This window comes from Rhinolophus sinicus, linkage group LG04 (genome assembly GCF_036562045.2).
Source record: "Rhinolophus sinicus isolate RSC01 linkage group LG04, ASM3656204v1, whole genome shotgun sequence".
NCBI classification, from domain to species: Eukaryota; Metazoa; Chordata; class Mammalia; order Chiroptera; family Rhinolophidae; genus Rhinolophus; species Rhinolophus sinicus.
The window spans coordinates 71,889,757-71,917,350 of record NC_133754.1 but is presented as its reverse complement, the minus strand read 5'-3'; the positions used below and the strand labels follow the sequence as shown (position 1 = coordinate 71,917,350).

The following is a 27,594-nucleotide window of genomic DNA, read 5'->3' as shown; positions in this document are numbered from 1 at the left end:
ATTTCATCTCTCCTAACAACTGTGGAAGAATTACTGTGAACCGAAGTTCTAACATCAACAGGTCCTCACCACTGAAAAACAACCTTTAAATCCGTACTATCTATTGTACACAGTGAGATTTTTTTGAAAATTACTGATTCCAAAATGAGATTTTAAAAGCATTTTAGATTTCTAAAATATTTAATAGAAAAGTTATATTACTCTGAAATAAATATACCATAAACATACATTGTTTACTAATGGAGAAGTAACATACACTCCTTGTTTATCCATTAAATGATGTAGTATTGGTGGATAAACACTGATCACTGGTTTTTCCTGAGGAAATTGTGGAGGGAGCAATCTGGTAAAGGCAGAACAGATGAAAAACAAAGTCAACAAATGTTACATTTTTTGGTCATAATCCTAAAAGAAAGTTACAAGGAAATTAAATTTTCATACTTCATACTTTCATTCAGTTAATAAGTGCTCTATTATGGTTGCTGAGTTGATTGAAAATATAAAAAAGATGCACTGTGGCAACAAGATTATAAAGAAATTCCCATACAGTAAAACCTTTTAAAGTGGGCTATGGATACCGTAAGTTACAGAATATTCTTCACACCATGCCAATTAATTGCTTTCAAACACAGTATATCAAGCTATACGAAATCTCAGCTAAAAATTAGATCAGGCATTTGTAGCAGGTGAGCCATATTAACTCAGTCTGGCTATTTATTAGACCACAGGTCTGGCCACATAATTTTCTTGTGGTTTTCCTACTTTTAAAATGCTGCCAGGAATTATTTCACTATCAATTGAATTTGGAAGAGTAAATAGATAAAATGGAAAGTATTAGAATTGAAACACTGTAGCTATCATAATGCTTAGTTCTATATGGCTCTTTTCTAAATGTCCCAATTAACACATCTCTCCCAACTTTAAGGTCAATCACATGGTTTCAAATAAAAAACAGTAAATTCTCAACACACACACACACAAAGTGAAAATTTTAACCTTTTTTGAACTATTACAAATTAAAAAAAACGGGATTTTACTGGCTATGGAAATGTTTTCCAAATCTCCTCTAATACTCAGAAGAATATGTCCCTTTAAATTGCCTCTCTGTTCCCATTGGCTCAGAGAACTATTTGTTGGCAGCAAAGTCAAGAAGAAAACGAGGTCCTTGTTGGTTTCTCCTACTTATCTCTACCTAGGGCATTTGAAGAGAGGTAAAACTACTTCATTTATATAGTTGAAGATGTTAAACTAGTTTGGCAAAAAAGGCAATGAATGGCCTTCAGAGCCCCACCAATCTAGGTTTGTATCTTGACTATGCTCTTCACGTGTCTATGATTTGCCCCAATTTGCAAGTATGAGGATTCAAAAAGTTCCTCTATACGTACCAAGATAACATAGCATAATGCTTGGCACTGTTATGTACTCATGCTTCAATTCACTCATTCAAGTAAGATATAGTAACGCCTTCCATGTGCAGTCACTCTGCTAGGCGGTGAGGATATGAATAAGCCTCGGTTCATTCCTGCCTTCAGGTTAGGTACCATTGGACCTGGTCCAAACACTAGCTCTCGCAGCCGCCAGCCACCTAATGCAATCTGAGGTAATAACTTAATTCTTTCATATTAAAGACTAATAACTGCACATAAGGTTGAATGGGTACTTGAGCAATCACTTTGTCCAACGTTTCGTTTCCTCTTTATAACTTAATAACCTCATGACTGTATTTTTTTTCTTTAAAAATAATCAGATGGAATTCAGCCTTGAACTTTCTGGTTGATGTAGTATATCTGCTTCCGAAAAATAGAATACTTTAACTTCTTTCTGATGTAAAGGTGAATATATATCTCTAATGGTTTTCCATACATGATCCCTTTGTCATTATCATTCTTACTCTTTCAGCCTACCTCCAGCTAAGACTTCAGTGCAAGTCAGTGAAATTGATTACAGTACCAATTATTATTATTACATATTTTTATTGTATTTTCTTTTACAGTTTCTTTCTTACACAATACACATTACAATCATGGCTTTACAAAATTTTTATTTCACAAAATTGTGCAACCGATAAATCTTATATAGGTACTACTCAAAATAAGTTCACTAAACAGTTTACTTCTGCTAATAACTAAGAAAAATATAGTATTTTTTAAGGCCCATTACATGAAAAAATAGGATACAATTCTACTCACATATTGATGTTAATTGTCAAGTTGTTTACGGTGAATGGCAACCTATATTCCACATCTTTCTGTATTTCAGCTATACTGTAGGAGAAAATTTGAGAAAAAAAATTTACCCAAAATTATAAAACCAGTTAATGTTTAAAAAAAAAAAAAAAAGTTAAATGTTTTTAGAGGCCACTAAAACTACTTTTAATCACAGAATCTAGATATAATTTGTATCTTCGGGGAAAATGATCATAGAAAGGTTTATGAAATAAGGCACAATATCCTGAGATATCCGTGTGTGTGTGTGTGTGTGTGTGTGTGGAGCAGATGCTGAGGTAAAGAAGCAAAGAATAACTTATACTGATGCTCGATTGACTTTCTATCACTTTATCTAACTCATCATCAGTAGAAGCAATTGTGAGCCCAGTACTTAATACAGGTCAGCAATACATCTGGGTTGACTATCACTCTGCCACTAACCAGGTGTGTAGACCGTTGGGGCAGTCTGGGTCTTAACAGCTTAAACTTAAAAGTCTGGATGAGATGTCTCCTACAGTCTTATGATGGAGAGTATTTCCAAAAACAAATACTCTTCTTCCTAAGTAAGAGAAGCCTGGTTTTATTCTGAGTTTCAATGTTCTAGTCTTTCTTGCAGCTAGTTGTTGCCATGGATTTAAGTTCCAGCCAACATGATATAGGGAAGTTGTGAGGTGGAATTTCCAGAAAGGCATATAAAGAGGAACAAAAAAAACTGGTATGAGTCCATTTGTCCTTCTTACCTGGACCTGATAACTGGACTCCTAACAGCTTTATGGGACCATGAATGACACTGAGAAACGAAAGCAAGCACTAGGGAGAGCTAAGCAGAAAGAAGGAAGTAGCGTGGGTCCTTGATGACCATGCAATTGTCAAACTGAATTTCTTTTTATGTAGAGAAAAACAAAATTTTATCTTTTTTAATAGTATTTTGGGAGAATTTGTTACTAGCAACTGGATATAATTGCCAAGTCTCTTATACTTGAACATTCTACATTCAGAATTTTATTTTATTGAAAACTGCAAGCATACATTATTACAATTGTAATTTACGAACCAAATCTGAGGGGGGCTCACTTGGAATCCTAACTAACATTTATAATGTTTCCAAAGGGAAAATTTTAAATAGTATAAATGACTTATGGTTAAAAGGAAGCTTAACATTCAAATGTACATAAACTTTTTCAAGCATGAATACCTTTGAAAGATCTAGCATTTACATAATAATTTACTTTTTGGTCTTTTGGGGGGTTGCTTCAAGGAATAGCTTTAGAAACCCTCTTATTTTCCTCCTTTTTTGGACCATTAAATTTTTTGGCCTTCTGATAAAAACCTAGCCTCTAGAATATGTAAATTTTGGGTATCTAGAAAGGTTCAAAAGTATTGGGATAGAGTTATGGAAAAATCGCACACGTTGATAAGCTTTCTCTTCTTACAGCCACGGAACGGGGTTATGACTGAGGAGAAGAAACAGCTAAAAGACTCAATAAGATGTTTGATATTAGGACTTACACAATTTTTATGACAGTTTCTCTTTGGGGATCAAGTTTGAACTAGGGTACTGACAGCCTCCTCAGTTGTTTGAACACCATGCCATCAAAGTTTTTAAATTTTTTATACCTCTATGTTATCTTAGGACCCTAACGTGTCATTGCTTCAAGGGAATACTAGTCAAAAATGCATCAATCAGTTCAAAGCCACATGGATCATCTTAGTGATTAAGAGCAGACCTCTTGAGCTAGGCTCCCTGGGCTCTACCATTTCTGTGTGATCATGGGCAAGTTACTTAACCAGTCTAAGTCTTATCTCTCAAATGGGAAATGGGATGTTACAAATTAACTATCTACCTAAAGGAGTTGTCAGATTGATAGAGATTATGCTCAAGAATACAAAAATAACTCATGATCTCATATCCCCAAAATTAACTACTGCCAATATATTGGCGTATAACCTTCGTGGATCAAAAAAGGGGTTCTATGGAAAGTAACCTCTCAGGGTGACCTGATCATAAATTCATAATTGAGCAGGCCATGGTGGGTAGTCACACCCCAGTCATCAGCTTCTTTACTAAAAGGCTTATCTTTGCCTTAAGCAAGCCCTGACCCTTGCTTCTGTGTATCTAGGTTAACATACCTTTGAAATGCCCCCTTCAGACCCCTCAAGAGAGTATATAATCTCTACCACGTAATCCTATCTCGCATTGCTTCCTCCCAATTTCATGTAATCTTTCTCACATTCCCTCCTTAATTTCAAATGCATAAAAGAAAACTGCAAAACTGATATTCTCTGGAGTATTTGAGATCTTGCTCCCTGGCATATGTTATCAGTTTGGTTCAAATAAACTCTTATAAAAGTTCTCTACAGGTTTGGACGTTTGTTGACACCTTGTAATCTTTCTACATTCACAGTTTCATTTAAAACAAAAATATAATTATACTGCATATACAATTTTGTAATTTGCTCTTTTCCCACTCTAATTTATTGTGACTATCTTTCTAAATCAGAAAATGTTATTTCACAAGATCTTTTTTAATGGCAGCATAATATTCTAGTATATTGTTCAACCCATTTTCTACTTTTAGATATTTAGACTGTTTCCAATTTTTACTGCTGTAAACCATGGTCTGATAAACATTCTTACAGCCAAATCTTTATGCTGACAGGCAGTACTACTTTGGATATAAATACACACACACACATTTTAAAGTAATACTGTAATCACACAACAAAAGAAAATTTAAATGACCTGCCGTTAATAATTTTATTTTCTAGGTTCTCTGAGAGAAGTGAATTACTATGGTTTTTACGTCCGTGGCTCAGAATCTGTTTGGAACTAAAGAGAGTTGAAACAGATAACTTTGTTAGCCAGAATGAAGGATTAACTGGAATCCTCATTTCTTTGATAGTCCCTAAAACTATAAACACATAGACCTTGAAATGCGAAAGAGGCATTAGGTAAGGTTAAAAGATTTCTTTTGTAGAACAATCATTTATCTCCAACTTTATATGTTGTGTAAGCTTGGATTTCATTAAATAGGACTTGGTTCAACTGAATAGCTCTACCATATAACTAGCTTCTTGCAAGGAAATGGAAATAGAGATGAATATAATATGGTCTTTGCTTTGAAGGGGTACATGGCATGAAGAGAAAGTCAAGTAACTAAAAAAGGTCAATTCAAGATCCCGATATCATGCATTTCCCACAGTGTTGGGTAACTCAAGGACTGCTTTTGGTGAACCTTGCAAATAAACGATTCACGTGCAGCTAAAGATTGTAGGAGAATAGATTAATTCCCTTTCTCATCTAAACTTCCAGGAAATACCAGAATAGACTTTTAAAAAAGCAAATCTAGAGCCATACAAGAAGGCAAATAGTACCATAAGTAGACAAGAAATTTTGAGGAATCCCTGAAAGATAAAAAAAGATAGCATTAGATTTAAGGAAAAAGGAAAGAAAAAGATAGTAAATAAAGGAACTATGACAATCCAAAATGTAAGATTGATGCAAAATAGGAGCAGTTTGAAGGCCCTCTAAGCCCTTGAACCAAGTAGATGCAAACCTAGTGTGGAGGGCAGAGCAGGAGCATTTCTCAGGGCAATGAATGGGGAGACATGGGTAACAGCACATAGGCTAAAGCACTGTCCTCTTTGCCCTGCCTGTTCAAACCAGTAAACAGCAGTACTATCTGCACCTGGAACAACAAGCACAGTGAGGTAGCCTCCGAGGTAGCAGTGCCTAAGGAAGCTACTACTGTGTTTCCCCGAAAATAAGGCCTAGTTGGACCATCAGCTCTATGCATCTTTTGGAGCAAAAATTAATATAAGACCCGGTCTTATATAAGCCCGGGTCTTATACTACAGTAAAATAAGACCAGGTATTATATTATGCTATACTTATATTATATTATATTATATTATATTATATAAGACCCGGTCTTATATAATATAACTCTCCAAGGAAGTTATAAGGCTAAAGGTTTGCGTAATCAGAAAGAACAATGGTATCCGGGGACTGGCAACAAAAGAAAAATCTCAAAATAAAAGACTATGGAGATTGGCACTATGATTTTTAAGATACAAAATAAAATAATTGTCATTTACAGAGTACCTACTGTGTGCCAGATAATATTCTAGTTTCTTTATATGTATCATCCCTAAAATCCTTCAAAATAGGCACATTTCATTTGTTAATAAACTAACTCTTCAGAATGGACTTGCTTTCTGAATGGAAAGTTAGAAGTAGTCCTGCCAGAGACAAAGGAGCTGTAAACAGGCTTGTGAGGGATTTGCAAACAGTCAGCTAGGGCTAGAAGCACATAGGCTAAAAGACAAAGGCTCCAGGCACACAGACTCTACGTAGTGGAAAAAGGAATGTATTTTGTAATATGCTTACTATGTGCCAGATACTCTAATAAATTATTTATCTTCATGTATTACTTAAGTATCAACAATTCTGAACAATAGGAATCACAATTCCTGATTTTACAGATGGGAACTGGAAGGCTCAGAGAAGCTGAGTAACTTACCAAGAGGTCATATTGCTATTATAGTACTATTTATTAGAGCCAGAATTGAAATCCATGACAGTTTAATTACAAAGCTTTCATTCACTTAAGTCAGGCTGCTTTTCCCAACGTCAATAATTTTGCTTACTTCTACTTACGTTGCTCAAATTCATTTTGTCTTTTATCAAGGAACCTGAGGAACCTACCGACTTTCACAGCTGGGCAGGGCATTAAGAATTCAGGCAGTCAATCTTCCCATCTCAGCAGACCTAAGGTTATGTGAACATCCAAGGTTCACTGCCAGTTAATGATATGCGTCAGTATCGTCTGACTTCTGGCTCAGGGCTTCTTTCATTAAGACTATCAGTTATACCAGAGTAGATAAAAAAAAGCAATTCTGATCAACTTTAACTCACAAATTAGATTTTATTGTATATAAAATAAAATTAGCACCAGAATTACCATGTACTTGATTACTAAAATGAATGCAGAAATCCTTTACTTGAGCGAGCTAATCTCCCTAAGTAAAAGGTAATAAAGGATTATTATTTGTATAACTTTGAATTTACATAGTTAATTACAGATAATAATTACCATTCACAACATAGCTCCAGGTTGTGGTTTTCGAACTAAGGAAATAAAATAGCAATAAAAATAAGCTAATTAACTTTAGATACTGTGAGAGAAGAAAACAGGACAGTTAGGATGGTAACTGTTCAAGACTATTAGTTTTTGATATTTCTTGATTGCAGGGGCAATGCAAGGAAATACTTAACAGCTTCCCTTCTGAAGAATCTTTAAATATTGGGATTAGTATCACCTGGGATATTTCCAGCTTGAAAGTAGCTATTAGGTTGGTGCAAAAGTAATTGCAGTTTAAAAGGTGAATTGCAAAAACCGCAATTACTTTTGCACCAACCTAATAAAAAAGTGACGATTTATTAAGCTTACACTGCAAGAAGCCCAGAGACAGGAAGGTCCCAGAATTGGTTAATGCAGCATCACAATATTATCACAGGAATTCCATCTTTCTACTCTACCATAGTCAATATAGTCAGCCTGTATTCCTTCCTGATCCAAGCAGTTTCAGATGTCCCAACATGACAACAATATCCAAAACTAAGAGACATCTTTTAGACATCTGTATTATTGAGAAAATATTTTGAGCAGCTCCCCAGCAGACTTCCGACTTCTCCTTCAACTCCCACTGACCAAGGTTAAGAGTCCTGCTTTCAAAGTAACACACAGAGGGCATGAAACCACCATTATTGGCATAAACAATCATTTACCTACTGGGGTTGAAAGAGCATAGCCTCCATTAAATAAGTATGTAGTCTTGCAGGCCCAGAACCCAGATAAAAACAACTGTTCTTCAAGAAGTCAGGGGAAATGGATATGAATGGGAAGCCAACAGTTTCTCTTCGAGTGAGCTTCTTTAGGAAGTAGTAGAAACAGAATTAAGTTCTACTCCTGCCCAGAAAGTCAGGAGTTTTAGGTGGTAAATTAAATATTGTGATGACTGTTATTCAGAGAGCAGAATATATTACTAGAGCCTAATCTATATAACTTTCAGTTTCCATTTTACAGCAAACATGCTTTGATTAAACACTTCTTTTTTTTTTTTTTGGTTATATGACAGTTTCCTATTTGCCCTGCCTCACCAGTTAAGACTTAGATGAGGAAATACACATAAAATTTAGCTAACCTTTAGAAGAGTCCTGAGGGAGATCAGGAAAACTTTTTTAAGGTAACAAAAAAAGGAATTTACATTTAGTAGAGAAAGGGAATTAAACAAGCTCTTTCCCAAAGTGGAATTTTTCTCATTATAAGGAATTGAAAGATAAGACTTGGAAAATAGATGAGAGAGAATGGGGTGGGGCAAGGTTCTTGAGGGCAGGGGAAAAAAAAACCCAGATACTTTCACTGGCAGAAAAGAGCTGTTGACCTTACATTTGGAGCAGGGATAGATATGATAACTGAGGGAGGTGGGCTGCATAAACAGGATATTGATATTCATAATTTAGAAAATTTTTGTAATATTCATGAAAATAAAATACCATTCAAAACATTCTTTCAACTTTTACAGAGTACACCACCTTCAGAATAAGCACTCACAGTGTCCTTCTATACAAAAATCTTTAAATATAAATTGTATACTGCACAGATGATTTTTACCAGCTAGCTTTAAAATGTATGTCATGAGTTAAAAGGGCAGATTTAACAAAATAGGTGGATATCATTTTTTCTGGAATAGTACCATTCCCTGAAAACTGGAGGTATATGACCTATCTACTTAATTATCTCCAGAATTCCAAGTTTAGTTTATAAATGTGTTAACATTTCAATAAAATAAAAGTTCAACTATTTTCATAAAAGAACTTAAAGAGTACATAAAATTAGATGTTTATAACATAACAAAATATGTAGCTAATGTCACATGTCCAATTATATGTCCAAATTTTCTGGCTCAAGAAATAAAAATCCTTTCTGCATTTGACTCAAGAGCATTTCCTTTCTGCAAATGATCCCTTCTGCATTTGACTCAAGAGCTGATCCTCTTAACAATTCCAGAACTCCTTAGATTAGCAATTCCTGTGTTAGAATCTTATCTTATTTGGGAAGTCAAAAAACTACATAATACATTCCAGGTCGATCACCTCTTGTATTTACCAGCCTTAGCAGCAAGGGACTTGAATTATTTCAAAAATTCAACTCCAACCTCAAAGAACAAAAATTTGCCAGCAGTGACAATATTTAACAGAATATACTAAAGGCTTAAAAACAATTAATTCCAAAGGTGTGGTTCTAAAAGAAGTATTTTGGCAATAGTAGTACTAGTTTAGTAGATAGTCTTCTAAGGTGACACTTTCTAAGAGGACAAACATTTGTTATGTTTGTTAAAAATGAAGCATCTCTTGTGAGAGTAGCTTTTACAGGTTAGTGCGGAACACTGTTTAGAAGAAGACTTCTAAGAACTCTGTGAACTCAATTTTCCAAATAGAAAGCCACCACTAGATCAAAAAGTATACTGCTCTTTCCTGTTAAACACCACAAATTTTCATCTTTTGAAAGTTCTGAAAAAGCAGAACTGAGGCTAAAAAACCAAGAAACAGCTGAAGTTTAGTCAGCAACAGGCCTTATTTTAGCGAAATTGATTTTGCAATAAATTTTTCTTTTAACAATCTATCTAATTTAAAACTATTCTACACTATAACTTACTTGCTTGGGAAAATATTAATGTAACAGATAAAATGGCTCCTAATAGTTCAATACTTAGTCGATTTTATTAACTCAGGATATATATTTTTAAAATGTATGAATAGTTTATTTTAAAAAGAGTTATAGTTGAGTGATGTTAACATCTTTACATTAAAATACATGTCATGACACTATTAAGTACGTATACTTGCATAATTCATATACTATAAAGAGGCAGTTCTAATTTTTGAAAACCATTAGAGGCCACAGATATTTGCAATATAAAAGGCGGCAGCCATACCAGATTACAGTGAAAACAACTGAAATCTCTTGAATTGCAAAATATTTCTAATCTGACCATGAAGAAAATGAAAAACTCATAAAAGACAACAGAACAATCAGGATGAATATAAGACAACTCCTGAGTGTGGGAACAGTAATAGTGAGGAACGTACAGAGTGGTGGTTGCCAGATACGAGGAGGTTGTTGGAACAGCGTGAATCTTAAATTAGAGACTTAAGAGGATTGAGTATGTTTCTCCCAGAGAACTCGCTGATAAAAACTTTGGCTTCCCTCTCCTTTGCTGTTGCAAGTTTTTTGTTTTTTTTCCAAAAATTTTCCACTCTTTGTGAAACGTGGATATTATTCGTCACAATTTTAGCCAAGTAGATTATTTTAACAATTTGGCTAAAGCGGCAATCAGTAGGCAAAAGGAAAGGTTAGTGGGGAAGAACCTGGAAAGGAATGTTGGATATAAACCATAAAACAGATTAGTCAGCAGCGATGTGTCAGGAGGGATGAACAAATCAAAATTAGAAGAGCTGAGCAGTGGTGGAGCAAGAGGGAGGGACCTGGAGGGTCCAGAGGAAAAATCCTGAACATGGGTCTGAGATGGCAGAGCAAAGTGAGAACTAGTACGAAGGGAGGTGTATCAAAATGAGGCAGCTGGTGGACAGTCGGCCTGAGAAACTGTGAGTGTGATTAGGACCAGCCCGCCCTCCTGCCCTACTTTTTCCTCCTGTCCGAGAGGCAGCGACCAGTCACCTGGAGTGTGAGTTCCGGAGGGACTCGATCAGGCGCTGCTTCTGCTGTTGGAGGCTGGTGAGGCCACCGGGGGAGCCAGCTGCGGAGGAGGAGGCGCTCTTGGTCAGGGGGAAGAGCCAGCTCATCCTCCACGGGTCCCCGGGCTCGAGGCCCTAGACTGTTCTGGCCTGCTTCTCCCAGCTACTCAGCCCGGTGGTTCTCCAGCGACAGAAGACCAGGCGCAGGAGCCTGGGGCCCAAGTGCTGGGCGGCCGCGTCTTCTCTAAGCAAGCCCGGCTGGGGATCCTCGGGTTTTGGGGTATGCTATGACTGCGGGTAACTGGAGAGAGGAAACTTGCCGCCCGGAACAGGCAGCCCTACCTTGGCGGCCCTGACGCCAAACCAGCCAGTCAGGCAGCTGCACAGCCCAGCGCTTTAACCACCCCAGCCTCCGTCACTTGCGTGCCCCGCCCCCTCTGCGTGTCGCGTCATCAGCTAGCGCCCCCGCCAGGACGTTGCGAGAAGCGACGGTGCAGCACGGTGCGGAGCAGCTCCAGCTCCCCTTTCCCACTTGCTGGGCGAGAGGTGTCTATGGGGCATCCGCTGCCGCCGCCGCCGCCGCCGCTACCGCCACCGCCACCGCTGCTGGGTGCTGTCTCTATGGCGAGGAGGAGGAGGAGGAGCGCGAGCTCAGTGACACAAGTAGATCTTGCGTCTGCCGCAGACTTGCGGGGGGAGGGGCGGTTTGGGGAAGTAAAAAGGGGGTGGGGATGAACCTGAGAGGGTGCGCGATGGCGCCAGCTGGAGGTTAGCTGGGGAAGGACTGAGTTGGACGGCGGGCCGAGGCGGGAGAGGGTAACTGGGGCTGGGGTATGTCAAGGAGTTGGCGCGGAGTGATGACGTAAAGGCTTTGTACCTGGAGCGTCGATATTGTGGGATGGAAATTGGGGGTGGAGGGCGGTGGCCTTCCTGCACAGCTAGCTCCACGTATTCCTTCGCGCAGCAGTGCTTGGGAATCAGTCTGGCCCCAATGAATCCTTATCAGCTCCTTCGCACTGGCTCTCTGCCAGGGAAAGGAGTTGACTGACTTGAATGCTTCTGTACTGTCCTCTTTCGTTTCTTTGGGAGCCTGTAGTACGGAGACTCTACCTCCAGTAATGAGGTTTCTGGTGTCTCATCGGAGCTTCTGGAACCGTGGTAGAGAGCGATGAAGTAAAGCAATATTAAACAATAGGGTCTTTCCAAAGTGTGTGTGTGTGTGTGTGTGTGTGTGTGTGTGTGTGTGTTTAGCGTAGTGGACAGGGTTATAAAAGGGAACTCCCCTGGCTCTTAGAGCACTCGGTTACATTTGTGACTGCAGAGTTTAGAAGGGGGAGTAGTGTCGTAATTCCCTTTTACCTTTGTTAAAATTTTTTCAAACTCCTTGTTTGAAAAACGAAGAATTTCCCTGCTCAAGAATCAAAATGTTGGTCTGTACTCTTATCATCATATGCCATGCAACCAGTGTTCATGGGCCAGAGAGGTGAGATTTATGTTTGGTAACCAGGGAAGATGCTCTGAGTTTTAGGAAATTAGAAACAGTTTGAAACACGCACACACTATTTTCTCCTTTCTCTCTCCTGCAGTTATGAACATTTCAGCCTCTGTGGCTATCTGTTACAGCTTTTTGTTGTTGTTATTGGTTTACTTTTGTCCCCTCCAATCAGGCTTGCATAAATGCCAGTAAAGGCGGTTTTGTAATCAAAACAGATTTTGAATGTTTTGTTAATGAGGAATAAAAGCAGACATTATCTCTGTCCTAGTAGCATCTGATATTCTCACATGTATATCAGTATTTCACCTTTCATTTTTGTCTGGAAATGGATGTCTTTACAAAGTTTTATTCAGAGAGTGAGTTGAATTCAGAGCAGTCTTTAATTATTGGAAAGTTTTAAGAAATGATTAGTATGTATACATAAAAAATACTATTTTTACGTAACATTGGTATTAGAACCAGGAAACTTGTGTTGTGGTCCTGTTTTTCCTACTGATTAGATGTGTGACTTTAGATAGGTCACTTCCCAAACTTTGATTTTCTTATGAATCAAAGACTTTGGATAAATAATCTTTTAGGTTTCTGTCAACTCAATTATTCCATAATTTCGTTTTCTGATATAGCTGGGTTTTATTTTGGTTTTTATTATGACAGGTACACAAATAAAGGACAAAGTATTTTATGAAACAAATCTTCAATCAAATATAATATTTTGATGCTTGGCAGCTAGACTCCTTGTGCCCTCACTATGCCAGCAGCAACTGTAGATCATAGCCAAAGAATTTGTGAAGTTTGGGCTTGCAACCTGGATGAAGAGATGAAGAAAATTCGTCAAGTTATCCGAAAATATAATTACGTTGCTATGGTATGCCTGTGATCAAATATCCTTAAAATACTTCTTATAAAAGGGAAAGAAGGATTTTAAAAGTCCTGAATTCAGCCCTTTCGGTTGATTTTTTTTTTTTTCATGGATTTTATTATGAAAATTGTCAATGTCCTCCAACCAAAGACCACCTGGATCACACCTGTAAAGTGACAAGTTGGGTTGATTTACTCACTGCATGAGGGAAAACACATGCTTTTGGAGGAACTGGGGGCATTTGAATAAGACTGTGTTAAAAAGGACTTTTGTGTCAGGTGGATTTAGGGAGGGATGAAGGAAGCCGGACTTTGCTCTGGATTGGATAGTGTCGGAAAGCTGGGGTAATTCTAGGATAGGGTATCTTAAGTCTTAACTACAATGAAAGAAGGCGAGAGTGAAGCTAAAGCTATAAAGAAGCAACAGTCACTCGTATTAACCAAGACAGAAAGATGTTGGGTCATTTTCATGGTTTGGATCACGTTTATGTTTTTGTCTATGTTAGTTATGGTAACAGAGTGGCCTTGTCTGGTGTTGAAGTGTGAAAGTGTTTATATTCAACAGAAAAATATTAGGACCTAGCTATGAGTGCCAGGTCAGCACCTAGCAACACTAAGGCCTAACTGATAATACCAGATGAGCTCCCGTAAGTTAGGGAACTCTTGGATGTCTTTCTCAAATGAAAAAAAATCAGCTTCCAAGTGAAACATTGTTGATCTGCAGTTTTTTGTTTGGTTTTTTAATTTATTTTAGTTATCAGTGGAGTTTCATGAACACACTGCTTTTGCATATACTATTCAATCTGCCTGGACTGTCTACTCAGTTAATTATTTTGCTTCTTTACTACTGTATCTCATACATCTGTTATAGCTACTCAAACATTTTCTAGATAATCAGCTTTGTGAAGCAAAGGGTTAGTATCTTAATCATCCTTTGTCCTTCCGACACCTAGCATAACACATCAGCATCCAATAAAGTCATTGAGTTGGACTGAATTTACAGAAGTTTCCATTTTTTTTACTGTTTATGGTAACTTGGTATTTAGATTTTGTTCTTAGCTTCCTAAACTGATGTATCCTTTTCCCAGTATTTTTTAATATAAATAAATATGCTCTGTGGGAAGGGGAAGGTTGATTGGTTGAAATATGAATATTTAAGTGTACATAGATAATGTTCTATTTAATCTGTACTTACTCATAGTTAGAATTAAATTTTTTTTAATCCAAAAGAAGTTGATAGTGATCATTTATTTCTCAGATAATAAGGAGTGACAACATTAGAGACATGATAGCATTCTACAGGAATGAGTGGGTAGCATAGTTTTTGACAGCATGCTTTCTCTGGAGTATAGAGAGAATGCTGTTTTAGTCCAAGAAATTAGGAGGGTTTTGGTGTTTAGATAAACTTTGCCTGAGAAAGTCTTTAGAAAGTATGATGCCTTTTCCATTCTTTTAAACTAATTCTTTTTTGATTTTAACGTTAGCATAGCATAGTTTCATATACTCCTGGAGAAACATGAATTTATTATTTTCCCTCTTTCTTGGGCATAGAGTCCTTGATTGCATTTATCATGTGTATCTTATACATAGTAATTTTTACTAATATAATATTTAAAGTAAGAAAAATTCATTAAGTTTGTAGAGTTTTATGTTTCCAAAAGTAATGCACTTACTAGTTAAAGGTATTTTGTAATGTATAGAATATCATCTATAACAGAATTCTTTGACTTGTACCAAAAATTAATTATTCTAGGATTTGGTGGTCTGTGGTTTTTAGTAAATAATGAATTTTAAAACTATTTTACAGGATACCGAGTTTCCAGGTGTGGTTGCAAGACCTATTGGAGAATTCAGGAGCAATGCTGACTATCAGTACCAACTATTGCGGTGTAATGTAGACTTGTTAAAGATAATTCAGCTAGGACTGACATTTATGAATGAGCAAGGAGAATACCCTCCAGGAACTTCAACTTGGCAGTTTAATTTTAAATTTAATTTGACGTAAGTGGGAAATAAATATAACCCAAACATTTTTTTCAGTTTAATTTAGGAATTGATTTCCCTTGAGTATGGTGAATGAAATTCTAAATGAATTTGGCATAATTATCCTGTAAAAACTCAAAACCTAACATTTGAAAGGTTAGGTTTTTTAAATTTTTATTATTGGACAAAAAAATTTGAATAAAGAAGACCTTTAAATTCAAGTACCTAGAATTTTGGAGATGTTATGTGAAAGTATGCCCTTTTATTGAAATTTGGAAAACTTTGGGTATTGAAAATACTTCTTGATAGAAAAAATAACCTTACAACATTTGTTTTACTTTCAAACTTGATGTACAATTTGAAACATGTACATCTTTGTTGTAGTAGTTACCTTTCTCGTAAAAGGATTTTTGTTATAGTCATATCCTAGTTTATGAGTGGATTACATGTCAAAGGTAGTTAAGACATTTCTTGGAAGCTAGGTGCATTGTCCTTTCAAATCGATTTTATATAATGGCTATATTCCCAGGTCAGCCCACAGAACCTCTTATAAAAATTACATGCAGAAGAAGTAATAACACCCTTGAAACTGGTGTTTTGTTCAGAATCTGACAGATTGTTTTCCAGAATCTGAATTCTAACTCAAGCCCTGGGTTGAAACCCAGTTTCCTTACTTGTAGTCTTTCTCTGTCTTTGATAAGAGTAGTCTTGATAGCTTAGGGAAGTTTAGAGTGTTTTGAGTGAGGGAAGATTGTTTATAAACTAAACTGACTAAGTTGGGGAAACGTTTAATACATTCTAAGTATGTTACAGTACTACAGTGTCGTTCTATTTAACAGCCTGTACTTGTGTGATATAACGTAGCATCTGATTTGAAAAATAGTAAATGATGTGGGACATTAATGGTACTGCCAATATAACAACCACCCTTTCTCTAGAATAATGTGGTATTTAGCATAGTATATAAGACCTAAAGAAAAGCAGGGCTTTTCTTGAGAGTGTAGTGTTGTTGGCGGTGTAGTAGTATGGTTTATAATTGCATTGTATTTGTCCTCACTGTTTTCCTCTGTTGGATTTCATAATGTACTCTTTAGCTTACTTGGATGGGGCTCCAGCTTTCTTTTGCTAATGACGTGGGTATTGTAAAACATGGAATTGGTTCCAAATGATAAAATATCTAGTCCAATGAAATTTAGATGACAAAACATTAACTTATCTGAATTGAGCTATGAGAACTATGCAAAAAAATAATCATACACATATTTTTGTTTACAACTTACTTGATCATAAAACACCGGAAGTATTCATCCAAGTCTCCTGCGGATTGGGATTTGTTAGCTCTGGGTATAGGACCTAGGAATCCATCTTTTTGGTAAGCTCTCCTGGTGATTATGATCATTGGGCACATTTGGAAAATACTAACTTAAATAGTGCAATAATCGCTGTTCCACTTCACATTGTTTTTGATCTGGTGATATAGCATTAAACAAAAGAGACAAAAATCATTGCCCTGTTGAAAGTTATATTCTGATTAAGAGAGAGACAATAAGCTAAAAGTAAAGGGAGCATATGGGCCAGAATAATGGCAGCCTGGAGAAAGAATCTGTTATTCCTTTGGTTGGTTATATTTGCTGAAGCATGCCACAAAGTGTGCTTATCGAGGAATGATGAGTGAGATTCTAGTTGTTTAAGGTACATATTTTTAGTTTAATAAGGCTAATAATACCTGCTTACTGAAAAAAACTTGTGTTGGGTTTATTCAGATATCCTTCCTTAAGTGGTTCCAGGGGAAATTTTGACTTAACAGTGGTGGTTGCGGTTTTCCCGTTTTAAATATTTCAGTGGCTAGTTTTCTTATTTTTCAGAGACATTTGAAGGCAAACTGATTTCCAAAAAATAGACCATGAGAATGCATTTTGGCCCAAGTGTGATGTTCCTTTTGGTTTAATTAGTTTTGCTAAAGCTTTTAATAGGATATTCTTTTGCTGAGTGGGTGGGAACCAGAATTCTTACAATTTAAAAAGTAAATAAAAAGGAAAATCTAATAGGCAATGCACAAAATACTTTTCATTTATGTTTAGAAACATGCCTTCATTTTGATAACTTATTTAATTTAATATTTTGGATACCTATGTGTGCTTCGAAATTAGAGATGGATTTCTTTTTTGGCTTAAGTAGAATCTTGAAAGATTGGCTTGTATTTAGATTTCCTGGCTTGATTTTTGGCAGTTAATCTTCTAGGATTAAGATTGGTACAAGAAGAAATTATTGCAGTTATAGCAGACTCCTTTATTTTAAACAGCTTACTGCTTATTGGAGCTATTTGAAAGGCTTATTAGTGAGAAGAGGCATCTCCTTTTTCTTCAATATGGACTGCAGTTTAACTCAGGTGTTTTCCACCTGGTCTCCTTTGAGGTGCTGCAGACAGCATGGTAGGTAGGTCCTCACCCCTGTGGCTGCAGCTCCATCTGGCAGTGTTGAAATGGCTGCTGAGACTGAAAGACCTGAAAAGAACCTGTTACTTTGTGGTAGTAGTCCCTGGTGAGAAGAAGACCTCTTTTTTTCCAAACCCAGTTAAATTTATTAACTTGTGAAAGGCTAATGAAATTGAGTTGACAGTAAAGATTAAAATCTCACCATTAAACTGTTTTGAATGGTTATTTAATGTATGAACACTTTTCTGAAATAATGACTTTTATATTTAAATTGTATTTTCTTTCCATATATGTGAAACATTGGAACAACTAGATCCGAGTGAATCTTCTTTCTTGTTTCTGGCACTGTCGTAGTTGTAGATATAAGGAGAAAAACCACTTGTTTGAAGTGTGGCGTTTCTGAATGTTATCTTTCTTCTTCTCCTGCCAGGGAGGACATGTATGCCCAGGACTCCATAGAGCTACTAACAACGTCTGGAATCCAGTTCAAAAAACATGAGGAGGAAGGAATTGAGACCCAGTACTTTGCAGAACTTCTTATGACATCAGGAGTGGTCCTTTGTGAAGGGGTCAAGTGGTTATCATTTCATAGGTAAAAAGACTTGCATTGAAAACAGCATGTGTTACTATTTCCTAGCTGCTTTCCACTTGGCTTGGGTCACTGTTTCAGCAATTTCAGGCTGTCTACAAAGAATTAATTGACTGCTTATAGCAGTCTCCTAACTCTTAAGAGACTAATGTTGGTCTACTTAAAGATGAATAATATGGGGTCTATTTTAGCCAATGAGAGAGACCGTATTGTGTAGTGGAAAGGGTATAGGTGGAAAAATAAACATTGGTTTAAATCTAGCAGTGTCATTTGGAATCTGTTACCTAGGGTTATTTAACATTTCTGAGCCCAAAACTATTCCTTCATTAAAAAATACTATCTACCATATGCCAAACACTGTATTTAACATTTCCGAGCCCAGAATTCCTTCATTTAAAAAATACTATCTACCATATGCCAAACACTGATAAAATTCTAGGAATTAAGCTATGAGCAAAAGAGACGAAAATCCTTGTCCTCATGGAGTTTACATTCTGGTAGGGGTAGGCACACAGGTTTTTAAATGATGATGTTTATATTGTGGTTTGTTAGATAATAAGTTCTATGGAGGAAAAAGAACAGCGAAGGGAATGCTAGGGGTCAGTGAGTGGCAGAGTTTAAATTTTTTTAAGTAAAGTGATCAAGAAGGCATCACTTAAAAAAAATTTGGCAGAATTGTTTTAATAATCAGTATAACACTTAAACCCTCTAGTAAGGTGCTTTACACATAGTAAATTCTCAAAAAGTGGTAGTCTTTAGTTCTTTGTTATAAAATAAAGCTAGATTGTTTAAGAGAATTTCTAGAAAGGAAATTAGTTTCATTTTGTAAAAATAGTCTTCCGGGTAAGAGAAAGAGTTCCTATCTAAGTAAATTAAATTAAACTGGCAGCCCAGGGACTAAAAGTTGCCTGGGGAATGATTTTATTTGGCCTTCTGTTATCTTTTTAAAAAGCATTATATTATGCAAGTGTTAATGTTCTTATACTTGGTCCACTTCACACATTTAAAAAAAAATAAGTCTCCAGCAGGCCTTACAACTTCCAGCTCTGGACTGTAGAATGATTATAGTGAAGGACTGTTCATATTGTAAACTTTGGAGCAGTGCAAAGCAGTAATTTTTGAGTTGGAGGTAGTGAACATACTAATTCTTCCCTGTTATCTTTTCTTTCTATTCTCCACTTGAGCCTGTACCTCAGGAGACAAAACTTAAGTCTGTTCGTGTGAGGAATGTTAATGCTGAGTTCTTTTATTTCCCTTGTTTTACTTAGTCATAAGGATACAAAAGAACATGAAATTTACTACATATGACATGGTTTCTCATTCAAAAAATACTCTGAGCAAATACTGGGGATATTAAGATAAACAAAAACAGAAAGGGTTTATGTCATCTAAGAGTTTAGAGTCTCAATGAGACTGATATATTTGAATGTCAGGATACGTTAAGATTTTATTCTATGAAATGTCAGTAAATATTTTCTTCATATTATAATTAATTATTTCCAGTAAAGACTAATATGTTTATAAATCCTAAACTTTAATATAATCTTTTAAAAGTAACAAGCAAACACTGTCTTGACTTATATTTTGGATAGAGAGCAGAATTACTTCCTTGCCAGCTACCAGAAGTGTAAAGGTTTCTTCTGTTTATTGCTCATACTTTGATATTTCTCAGTGGTCTTCAATGGTAAAGCTTTTTCTTTTCTTTTTTAGATTAAAAGTAAAATTCTGAATATTAAAAAGAAATTTTGTTTTATATCCCCTTAAAAGATATTCATAACATGTCTCATCAAATATTAATTGAGTTCCAACTATGTGCAATAAAGATATTTTTAAAAGATATTTTAAAAATGTGATTCCTGCCCTTTAAACTAGTGGAGAAAACAGTACATGCATTGTAAGGGATAGTACAAGAAAACAACGTGTGTAAGAAATCTGTGCGAGCTGGGCTTTTCAGGGAAGGCATCTATCTGTAAGAGGTCTTTGTAGGAAAAGGTAGACAGGAAAAAGGGTAGGTAATTGTGGCACAGGAGTGCAGAGAACTATAAAACTGCGGGAAAAGCCAAACAATAGGCATAGGAGCTCTGGTGTTAAAATTGTGGGAGTTTGTGTTTTAGGCTCTAGAGAGTAGTTCTCAGCCTTTGCTGCCTTCACTTCTTTCATGTGCAATATTTCCGTTAGTATCTCTTGGGGATCTGTGATGAGATAGGAACAGAAGGAATTTGGGGGGTGGGGGAAGAGAGTACTTACTAATAAACTCACTTAAGGGAAGTGAAAATAATTTAGTAGGGAACTAACTTTGGATTTTTTAAGTATATGACCTTTTTGTTAAAGATGGAAAGATTTGCATTATTTTTGACTTCTGAATGCCAGTTCACTTGCTGCCTCTTGACATGTTTGGCCAACTTTCCATTCATCTTTATTTCTCCATTTCCATAGTTATTTAAGTTGTTTGAGACATCTACTGTGGGCAGTTTGATAGTCGTCTTAAAGAGTTCTCTATTCAAGGATCAGCAAAATAGTAGTTTAGTGACTACAGGCTTGGGATGGTGCAATATGCGATATGCATATTGGCACCTGAGTGATGATGTGACAGTTTTACCACTGTGTGTAAGGTGATTTTTCCATCATAATTGTGAGCATGTTTATTTTCTATATTCTTTTTTTTTGTATTTTTGGTTGATAACCTTTATTGCCTACAGTGTGACTCAAAATTTGTGTCAAAAAAAGTTTTTCGTCTCTTTGGTATTTATGGTTCTTCTTCTGTATTCTTTTAACCCTTTGTAGTGGTTATGACTTTGGCTACTTAATCAAAATCCTGACCAACTCTAACTTGCCTGAAGAAGAACTTGATTTCTTTGAGATCCTTCGATTGTTTTTTCCTGTCATTTATGATGTGAAGTACCTCATGAAGAGCTGCAAAAATCTCAAAGTAAGGCTTCGAGTGGCTTTATCTGTAATCACACTACTCAGATCCAGTGACTGATATATAGGATCCTAGGCTAGGATGTTGATTTTAAACCATATTTTTGAGTTTTATAGTAAATTGTACTTATATTATCTGGTCGTTTGATTGTTTTTTCCATAGTGAGGATTTATAGGAAATTCTTTTGCAAAGCTTTAGTGTGTGTTGGCAGAATAAGTTTTCAAAAGTTCAAACCAGGGATCAGATTTTTGTCATCATTTACCAGATTGACAATCATAAACCAGCACAGAAACTGAGGTTCTCATGCACCATGCATATGCTCTGTCCATGCGAGATGGTGGATGCCGTGCAGTTCAGGGTGGCCGGCCATGTGCACGTCATCAGTAGTGCGGCGAAAGTTCCTCCCTCTGCTTACTTGGCGGAGGGATTATTTTGTTGGGTGTTGTCATAGGGTCACATTCCAGGGATTAAATTACATATTTAAAAGGATTTTTTTTTTCCTGGCCCAAAGATGTCAACTTAGTAGTAAGTGCTATAGTAAATATGTAGGCCCTGTCTAGACAGTAGCTTACATTCTGACACTGCTTACTGGGTGGAATAATTTTTTTACTTCCGAACATTAATTCTTTCAAAATGAAAGTTTCTTTAATAAGCAAAAGTGCTTCTTCAGTTTGAGAATGAATTCACCTCTGGTGGCCCAGATCTCCTTCAATTGGGTTTTTTGTTTTGTTTTTCAGTTGTATTTGTATTTAAGCTGTAACTGACAGAAAAAAAAATTAGGTAAAGTGGTTGTTTCATAGAACCTACATCAAGGTTGATCAAGTTTTTTCCTCACCAGGTTTTTAGAAGTGCAAGTAAAGTTTTACTTTCAGGAGATGGTAAATTTTACACAGAAATAATTTAGGAATTGAATAGGAAACTTTGCTTTGACTGATGAACTGAAAATCGTAAGAGAAGCAATCTTTTGGCCAAAGTCTGCTTGCCTCATTACAGGATATAGCAGATAGCAAGGGAAGTTTTTAAGAAAGATTACTTCATTTTGTAGCACCCAAGAGCAGCAGAATTCTGTGCAGTTTGAGAGACTTCTAGCTGTGGCTCAAGTGAACTTGCTGCAGTAAGATATCCTTGTTAATGCTAGAAATTCTGTCCACGCCCTGAAAGTATTAATGTTGAGAATCCAAGAGCTAAATGTTTTAATATGGCTTTGGAAATGCTTTTAAAAATTGACGTGTGTACAGTGACCGTTTTGGACACAGAACCAAACTATTACTCATGTGTACGTTATTGGAAAATTTCTAAATATACCACATATTCTGAATATATCCTGAGTGACCTGCTATGTTAAAATTAGGTTCATGACAAAGGTGCTTTTTGACCTATAGTCCACCATACTGGTTGACCCTGATTCTGTTGCTGCTCTAAGCAGCTGCTAATGATACCTAATCCTCAGGCTATTTTACCACAGAAGCAGCTGCTATGCAAAGCACTATTTCAAGTTGTGATATAGTTAAGGGCTAGTTGCTTGTAGAGGTCTTAACAATTTAGAGAGGAATTTCTTTGTTTTGTCCTTGTTCCTGATCTTTCTTTCCTTCCATTATTCTCCTTCTTTCCCTTCCTCTTTCCTTCTCTCTCTTTTTGTTTCTCTTCCTTTCACTCTCATCATTATTCTTCTTCAATTCTAGCAATATTATAACATAGACAGATATTTAGCAGATCCTTCTAAAGAGTTGTATTCTTAAAACAACATACTCTTTTTAACTAACAAACCCATGGTTAAGCCCTTAGTGATTTGATTAGCCATAATAGCTTTGTTTTCTACGAATTATTTATATGAAACTATTTGGAGATATATTGCTGGGAAGCTTAAGAAAATTTGAAAGTAAGTACCTGCAGTCATTTTTATAATAAAATTATAAACTTCACACACATTCAACAAATACATTAGTAATTCACATTTTCTGTTTTTTTTTCCCAGTTGTAATAAGATCTATCTGTACATTCTGAAGTTCATTTATATTTTGGTCATTGTCTAAGTTATGTAATTTGTGAATTCAGGCATTGCAGTGTTTCTCTTTTGACAGGCAATTTTTCTGTCTTCTAGGGTGGTTTACAAGAAGTTGCTGAACAGTTAGAGCTGGAACGGATAGGACCACAACATCAGGCAGGATCTGATTCATTGCTTACAGGAATGGCCTTTTTCAAAATGAGAGAAGTATGAAGACATCAGTGCCTTTTTCTCAGTTGGTTGTTAGGTTGAGAACATTAAAATCTTATGGCAAAATTTTGGGGCAATAAGTGGTTATCAAGTGAATATATAATTAAAGGTACCATGTAAGTCATAGTTAACACTTGAATGAAAGTATTAAAAAAGAAGTCATCTTGAAATGTAGTTCAGAAAGAAATGAAAAAAAATAAGTTCTTTATAAACTAAAAAAATTGAAAAATTTAAACTACCTTAGAAATCAGGTAGGTCTAACCATATTATTTCTTAAGTGAGAAAACTGAGGCCAGAGGCAGGTAACTTTTATCCAAGATGACGTACATCATTAGTGGGAGAAAACAGTTCTTTCTGACATTATCTTATCTAAGGCATTAAGCTGCTAGTAAAAATGGCGTTTGCTCATGCCATTCTTTTGTACTTTAAGGATTTATACAGTAGGACTTGGGTTATTTAGTAGATTGTCTTACTGAGAAGTTTTTGAATTCTAAAGGGGTTAAATAAATCTGAAGTAGTAGTTGAATCAAAATCATATTGGGCAGACCCTCCTTAAGTGTAAAAGGCAGAAATAAATTCCTCAAACATAAAGAAGTCAGGAAAGGAAGGAACAAAATCCACTGAACCCGGGTTTTCTTAGGTTAAGTGACATGCACAAGTATGCCTCACTGTAGATGAACTCAATGAAAAAAGTTGATTGTGCGAAAAAAAAAAAAAGGACTTTTTTGCTTACAAAAGTTTTCTTTTTTGCAAAATATTGACTGGAAATTTCTTTTGAGTATATCCTCTTAGACAATAAAGAATTGACTGAGAACTCTTCTGGAAATTTAAAGTTTTCATAGAAGTGTATTAATAATAGAAAGCCTAATAGCTATTTTACCAAATGGTATTGATTCAGAAGTGATTTGGACTGTCCATGAAAGTAAATACTGTGTTTTGTACTACTTTCCAGTGCTACATTAGAAAATTAAAATAACCTTTTGGATTTTCAGCTTTGCATTTTAAAAATGGCTTAACGGTTCAATTAATGGTGGATTCTCTGCTACTAATTTGTTATCTTTATTTTTCTTGGCTTCTTCAAGGAAGTAACCTAGTGTGAATGCTCAGATTTTACTGTCTAGAACATGCTTAGGGTTTAATTGTTTTTAGCCAATTTAGCCGTACAGAGACTCAAGGCTCCTTATAAACCTAAATGTCACCACCCCCATCATCAGCTATTTTCATTCATTCTACCATTGAGTATGGAACTTATGGAATAAAAATGTGTGCCACTTTTTTCCATGATTACAAATTCTCATAAATTGGTCTAAGTTTGTTAATAGGAAAGACATGTATGTATACATTTTTTTTGTAGTCTTTTTCCTTTGGTTTCTTTTGAGCTCTACTTGAGAACCTCAATTTTATTAATTGAATTTAAATGTGTGGCCTCAAAGGAGCACCATAGAAAAAAGCTGCCATTATAGTTAATGAACCGTCAGTACTTAACGTTGCTGAAATGTAAATTACCAGTGGTACCTTTTGGTTATAATTATCTTTTTTTTTTCCAAAATTCCTTTTTAGATGTTCTTTGAAGATCATATTGATGATGCCAAATATTGTGGTCATTTGTATGGCCTTGGTTCTGGTTCATCCTATGTACAGAATGGCACAGGGAATGCATATGAAGAGGAAGCCAACAAGCAGTCATGACATGAAATAGTCCTTTTATTTTTATTTTATTTGAGCTACACACATGCTTGTATATAGGTTTTATCTCTGGTTGAATCCCTTGAACTAGACAGTACTTTATTTTTCTTTCATAGCCCTTTTTATTTTCTACCTTTCAGTACTAAGTATAACCGTTCCTATCTCAGATCTTAAATAGAAAAGCATTCAGGTAAAATTTGGCCTTAACTTACCATACTTGTTGGCAGGCGTGTGTGACAGAGTGGGGAAGTTACATCATACAAACTTTACCTACTTGAGCTTGGTTTGTTTTCCCTTTCCTAAATTAACTAGCACTGACTGTAATTTATTTCCGTTTCATGTCTCCCTCCCATTCTGCAGGACTTTTAGCTATTTGAAATTGTGGACCATCAATTTTGCACTTTACAGAGTGATTCTGACTCAAATCCTCTGTCTTACCAGAAATTTTGGTTTTTCTTGCTCTTAGCTGGAAAAATGACCATCTGCCAACTTTATACAGTATTTACTTGTTATTGACCCACGGAATATAACACATGCATTGTGCAAATGGTTGATTCAGCAAGACTACAAAAAAAAAAAAAAGACAACTACTGAGGAGCTTAGTAACTGCTGTTTCTGTACGTAGTGTTTAATCTCCTAAGCACATCTAGTGTCTGTCAGTTTCTAATTGGCATGTGTAGGCTGCTCTGTGATTGAAGAATTTTTCAAACCAGCTTTACACCCTTCAGGAATAATCCTTTGTGATTGGATGTTATGGTCTGCCAGGAAACTGGTATCCAGGATGTTGAAGCTGCAGTTGTTTTATGATAGCACACTTCCCTTAATCTGCTTCTTTTTATTCCATCTCTGTTTACCCTTATTTTTAATTTTAAAAAATTTTATAGCCATACTTACGATGCTATTGATTTGTTGATTCCACAAATCAATTTCATTAAAGTCCAAAGATAACAAGTGTAGGTATATTTGTACCAAATTAAATTAGAAGACAAAAAATTGTGCTTTCATAGTTGTTACAAAGATAAATAATGGAGAGATTTGGTGCAGAACAACAAAATACAAAAATATATATATGTGTATTAGATATATATATATATATATATATATATATATATATATATATATATATATCTAATACATATAGCTCATAAAATTACCTGAGGAGTGTAATGCTTGTTTATTTTTTTGTGTATATCTTTGCAATCTATTTTATATATATAGACAAAAGAGACTGTGAAATATTTAGCCATGCAGAATATGTGACAAGACCAGAGCATGTGTAGGAGGACATTTTGATAATGAATAACTCTACCCTGAAGTGATGGACTACAATTTATGATGTGTGTTATCTACACTTCAATCAGTCATATTAGCAAATCTCCAAATATTAGCCACATTGGTTTGTTTTCCTTGTACATTGTTTATTCATGATATTACAATGCTGTAACTGGGTGGTCCTTTTTAAACAAAACATTATTTGCAAAACAGAGGGTATTATTTGTTTTTAAAGCTTTTGTAAATAAAGGCTTCAGAAATGTTTTCTTATATATGTTGATGACTGGTAATTTTGTTTTGGAAATATTTATTTGGGGAATATTGTTTTTTGGGGAGCAGCTGAACAGAACTCAGTAACTTCATTAACCATGGCCAATTATTAGTCCCTTAATTGAGAAATCAATTTGAACCTTTTGTGTTTCAACAGATTCTTAATCAATACCTCAGCTAGACATTAAGAATTGATTTCTATCTCCTTTCCAGGAATGCATTTATTCTGAAAGATTTACAAAGTAAATGCATTTGATAGAACTTACTGTTGCTTCTTTTAAAAGCTGACACAATATAGCAGGTATCTAATTGTTTTTTTATTTTGATCTTCACCTCAAAAAAAAAAGGAATTATGTAAAGACTGCCTATTGAATTGCATAGTTTGTATCAATTTTGGTTTCTGTCTCTAAAAAGTAATATAGTATTTTATAACTTCTATAGGAACACTATGACCTTTGTTAAGTCTAGCTTTTGGATGAGATATCTGGCTGATAAATTTTTAGTGTTCCTGAGCCATTAATTCTGGACTCGCCATATTCTGTTAAATCTACTAGAGCATGGGTCAGCAAACTATGGCCTGTAGGCCCAAACCAACCTGCTGCCTATTTTTGTATGGCCAGTAAGATGAGAATGGTTTTTACAGTTTTAAAATGGTTGGGGAAAATAATATTTCCTGACATGTGATTATATGAAATTCAGATTTTAGTGTTCATAAATAAAGTTTTGCTGGAATGCAGCCACACTCATTTATGTACTGTCTGTGACTGTTTTTGCACTACAGTGGGGAAATTGAGTAGCTGCTACAGAAACTGCCTATTTGGACTACTGTCTCTGTACCATTATATTTTTTTATTCTGTTACCAGTTCATACCCATTGTGTTAAAAAAAGTACACCTTGAA

At 35.7% G+C, this 27,594-nt stretch overlaps 2 protein-coding genes across 4 annotated transcripts in view; one reads left to right on the top strand and one right to left on the bottom strand.

The window, feature by feature from the left end:
* The window catches only part of VPS37A (VPS37A subunit of ESCRT-I), a 34,428-nt gene extending 23,038 nt beyond the window's left edge, over window positions 1–11,390 (bottom strand). For 2 of the 3 annotated variants that reach the window (XM_019737957.2, XM_019737956.2), the window contains exons 1-3: window positions 10,952–11,085; window positions 2,190–2,264; window positions 229–343 (exon numbers count right to left, since the gene is read on the bottom strand). In XM_019737957.2, coding sequence (XP_019593516.1) covers window positions 229–343; window positions 2,190–2,264; window positions 10,952–11,076 — 315 coding nt within the window. In that variant the 5' untranslated portion in view covers window positions 11,077–11,085. Of the gene's footprint in view, window positions 1–228; window positions 344–2,189; window positions 2,265–10,951; window positions 11,086–11,310 lie in introns of those variants that run through there. The other variant, XM_074329723.1, reaches the window with a different exon arrangement.
* Window positions 11,391–11,489: 99 nt separating this feature from the next.
* CNOT7 (CCR4-NOT transcription complex subunit 7) lies at window positions 11,490–26,696 on the top strand. The gene is made up of 7 exons (XM_019737959.2): window positions 11,490–11,631; window positions 13,118–13,328; window positions 15,129–15,322; window positions 18,170–18,331; window positions 21,113–21,257; window positions 23,353–23,463; window positions 25,027–26,696. The coding sequence occupies exons 2-7, from the start codon at window positions 13,212–13,214 to the stop codon at window positions 25,153–25,155; spliced, it is 858 nt and encodes a 285-aa protein (XP_019593518.1). The 5' UTR covers window positions 11,490–11,631; window positions 13,118–13,211; the 3' UTR covers window positions 25,156–26,696.
* The last annotated feature ends 898 nt before the right edge of the window (window positions 26,697–27,594 follow it).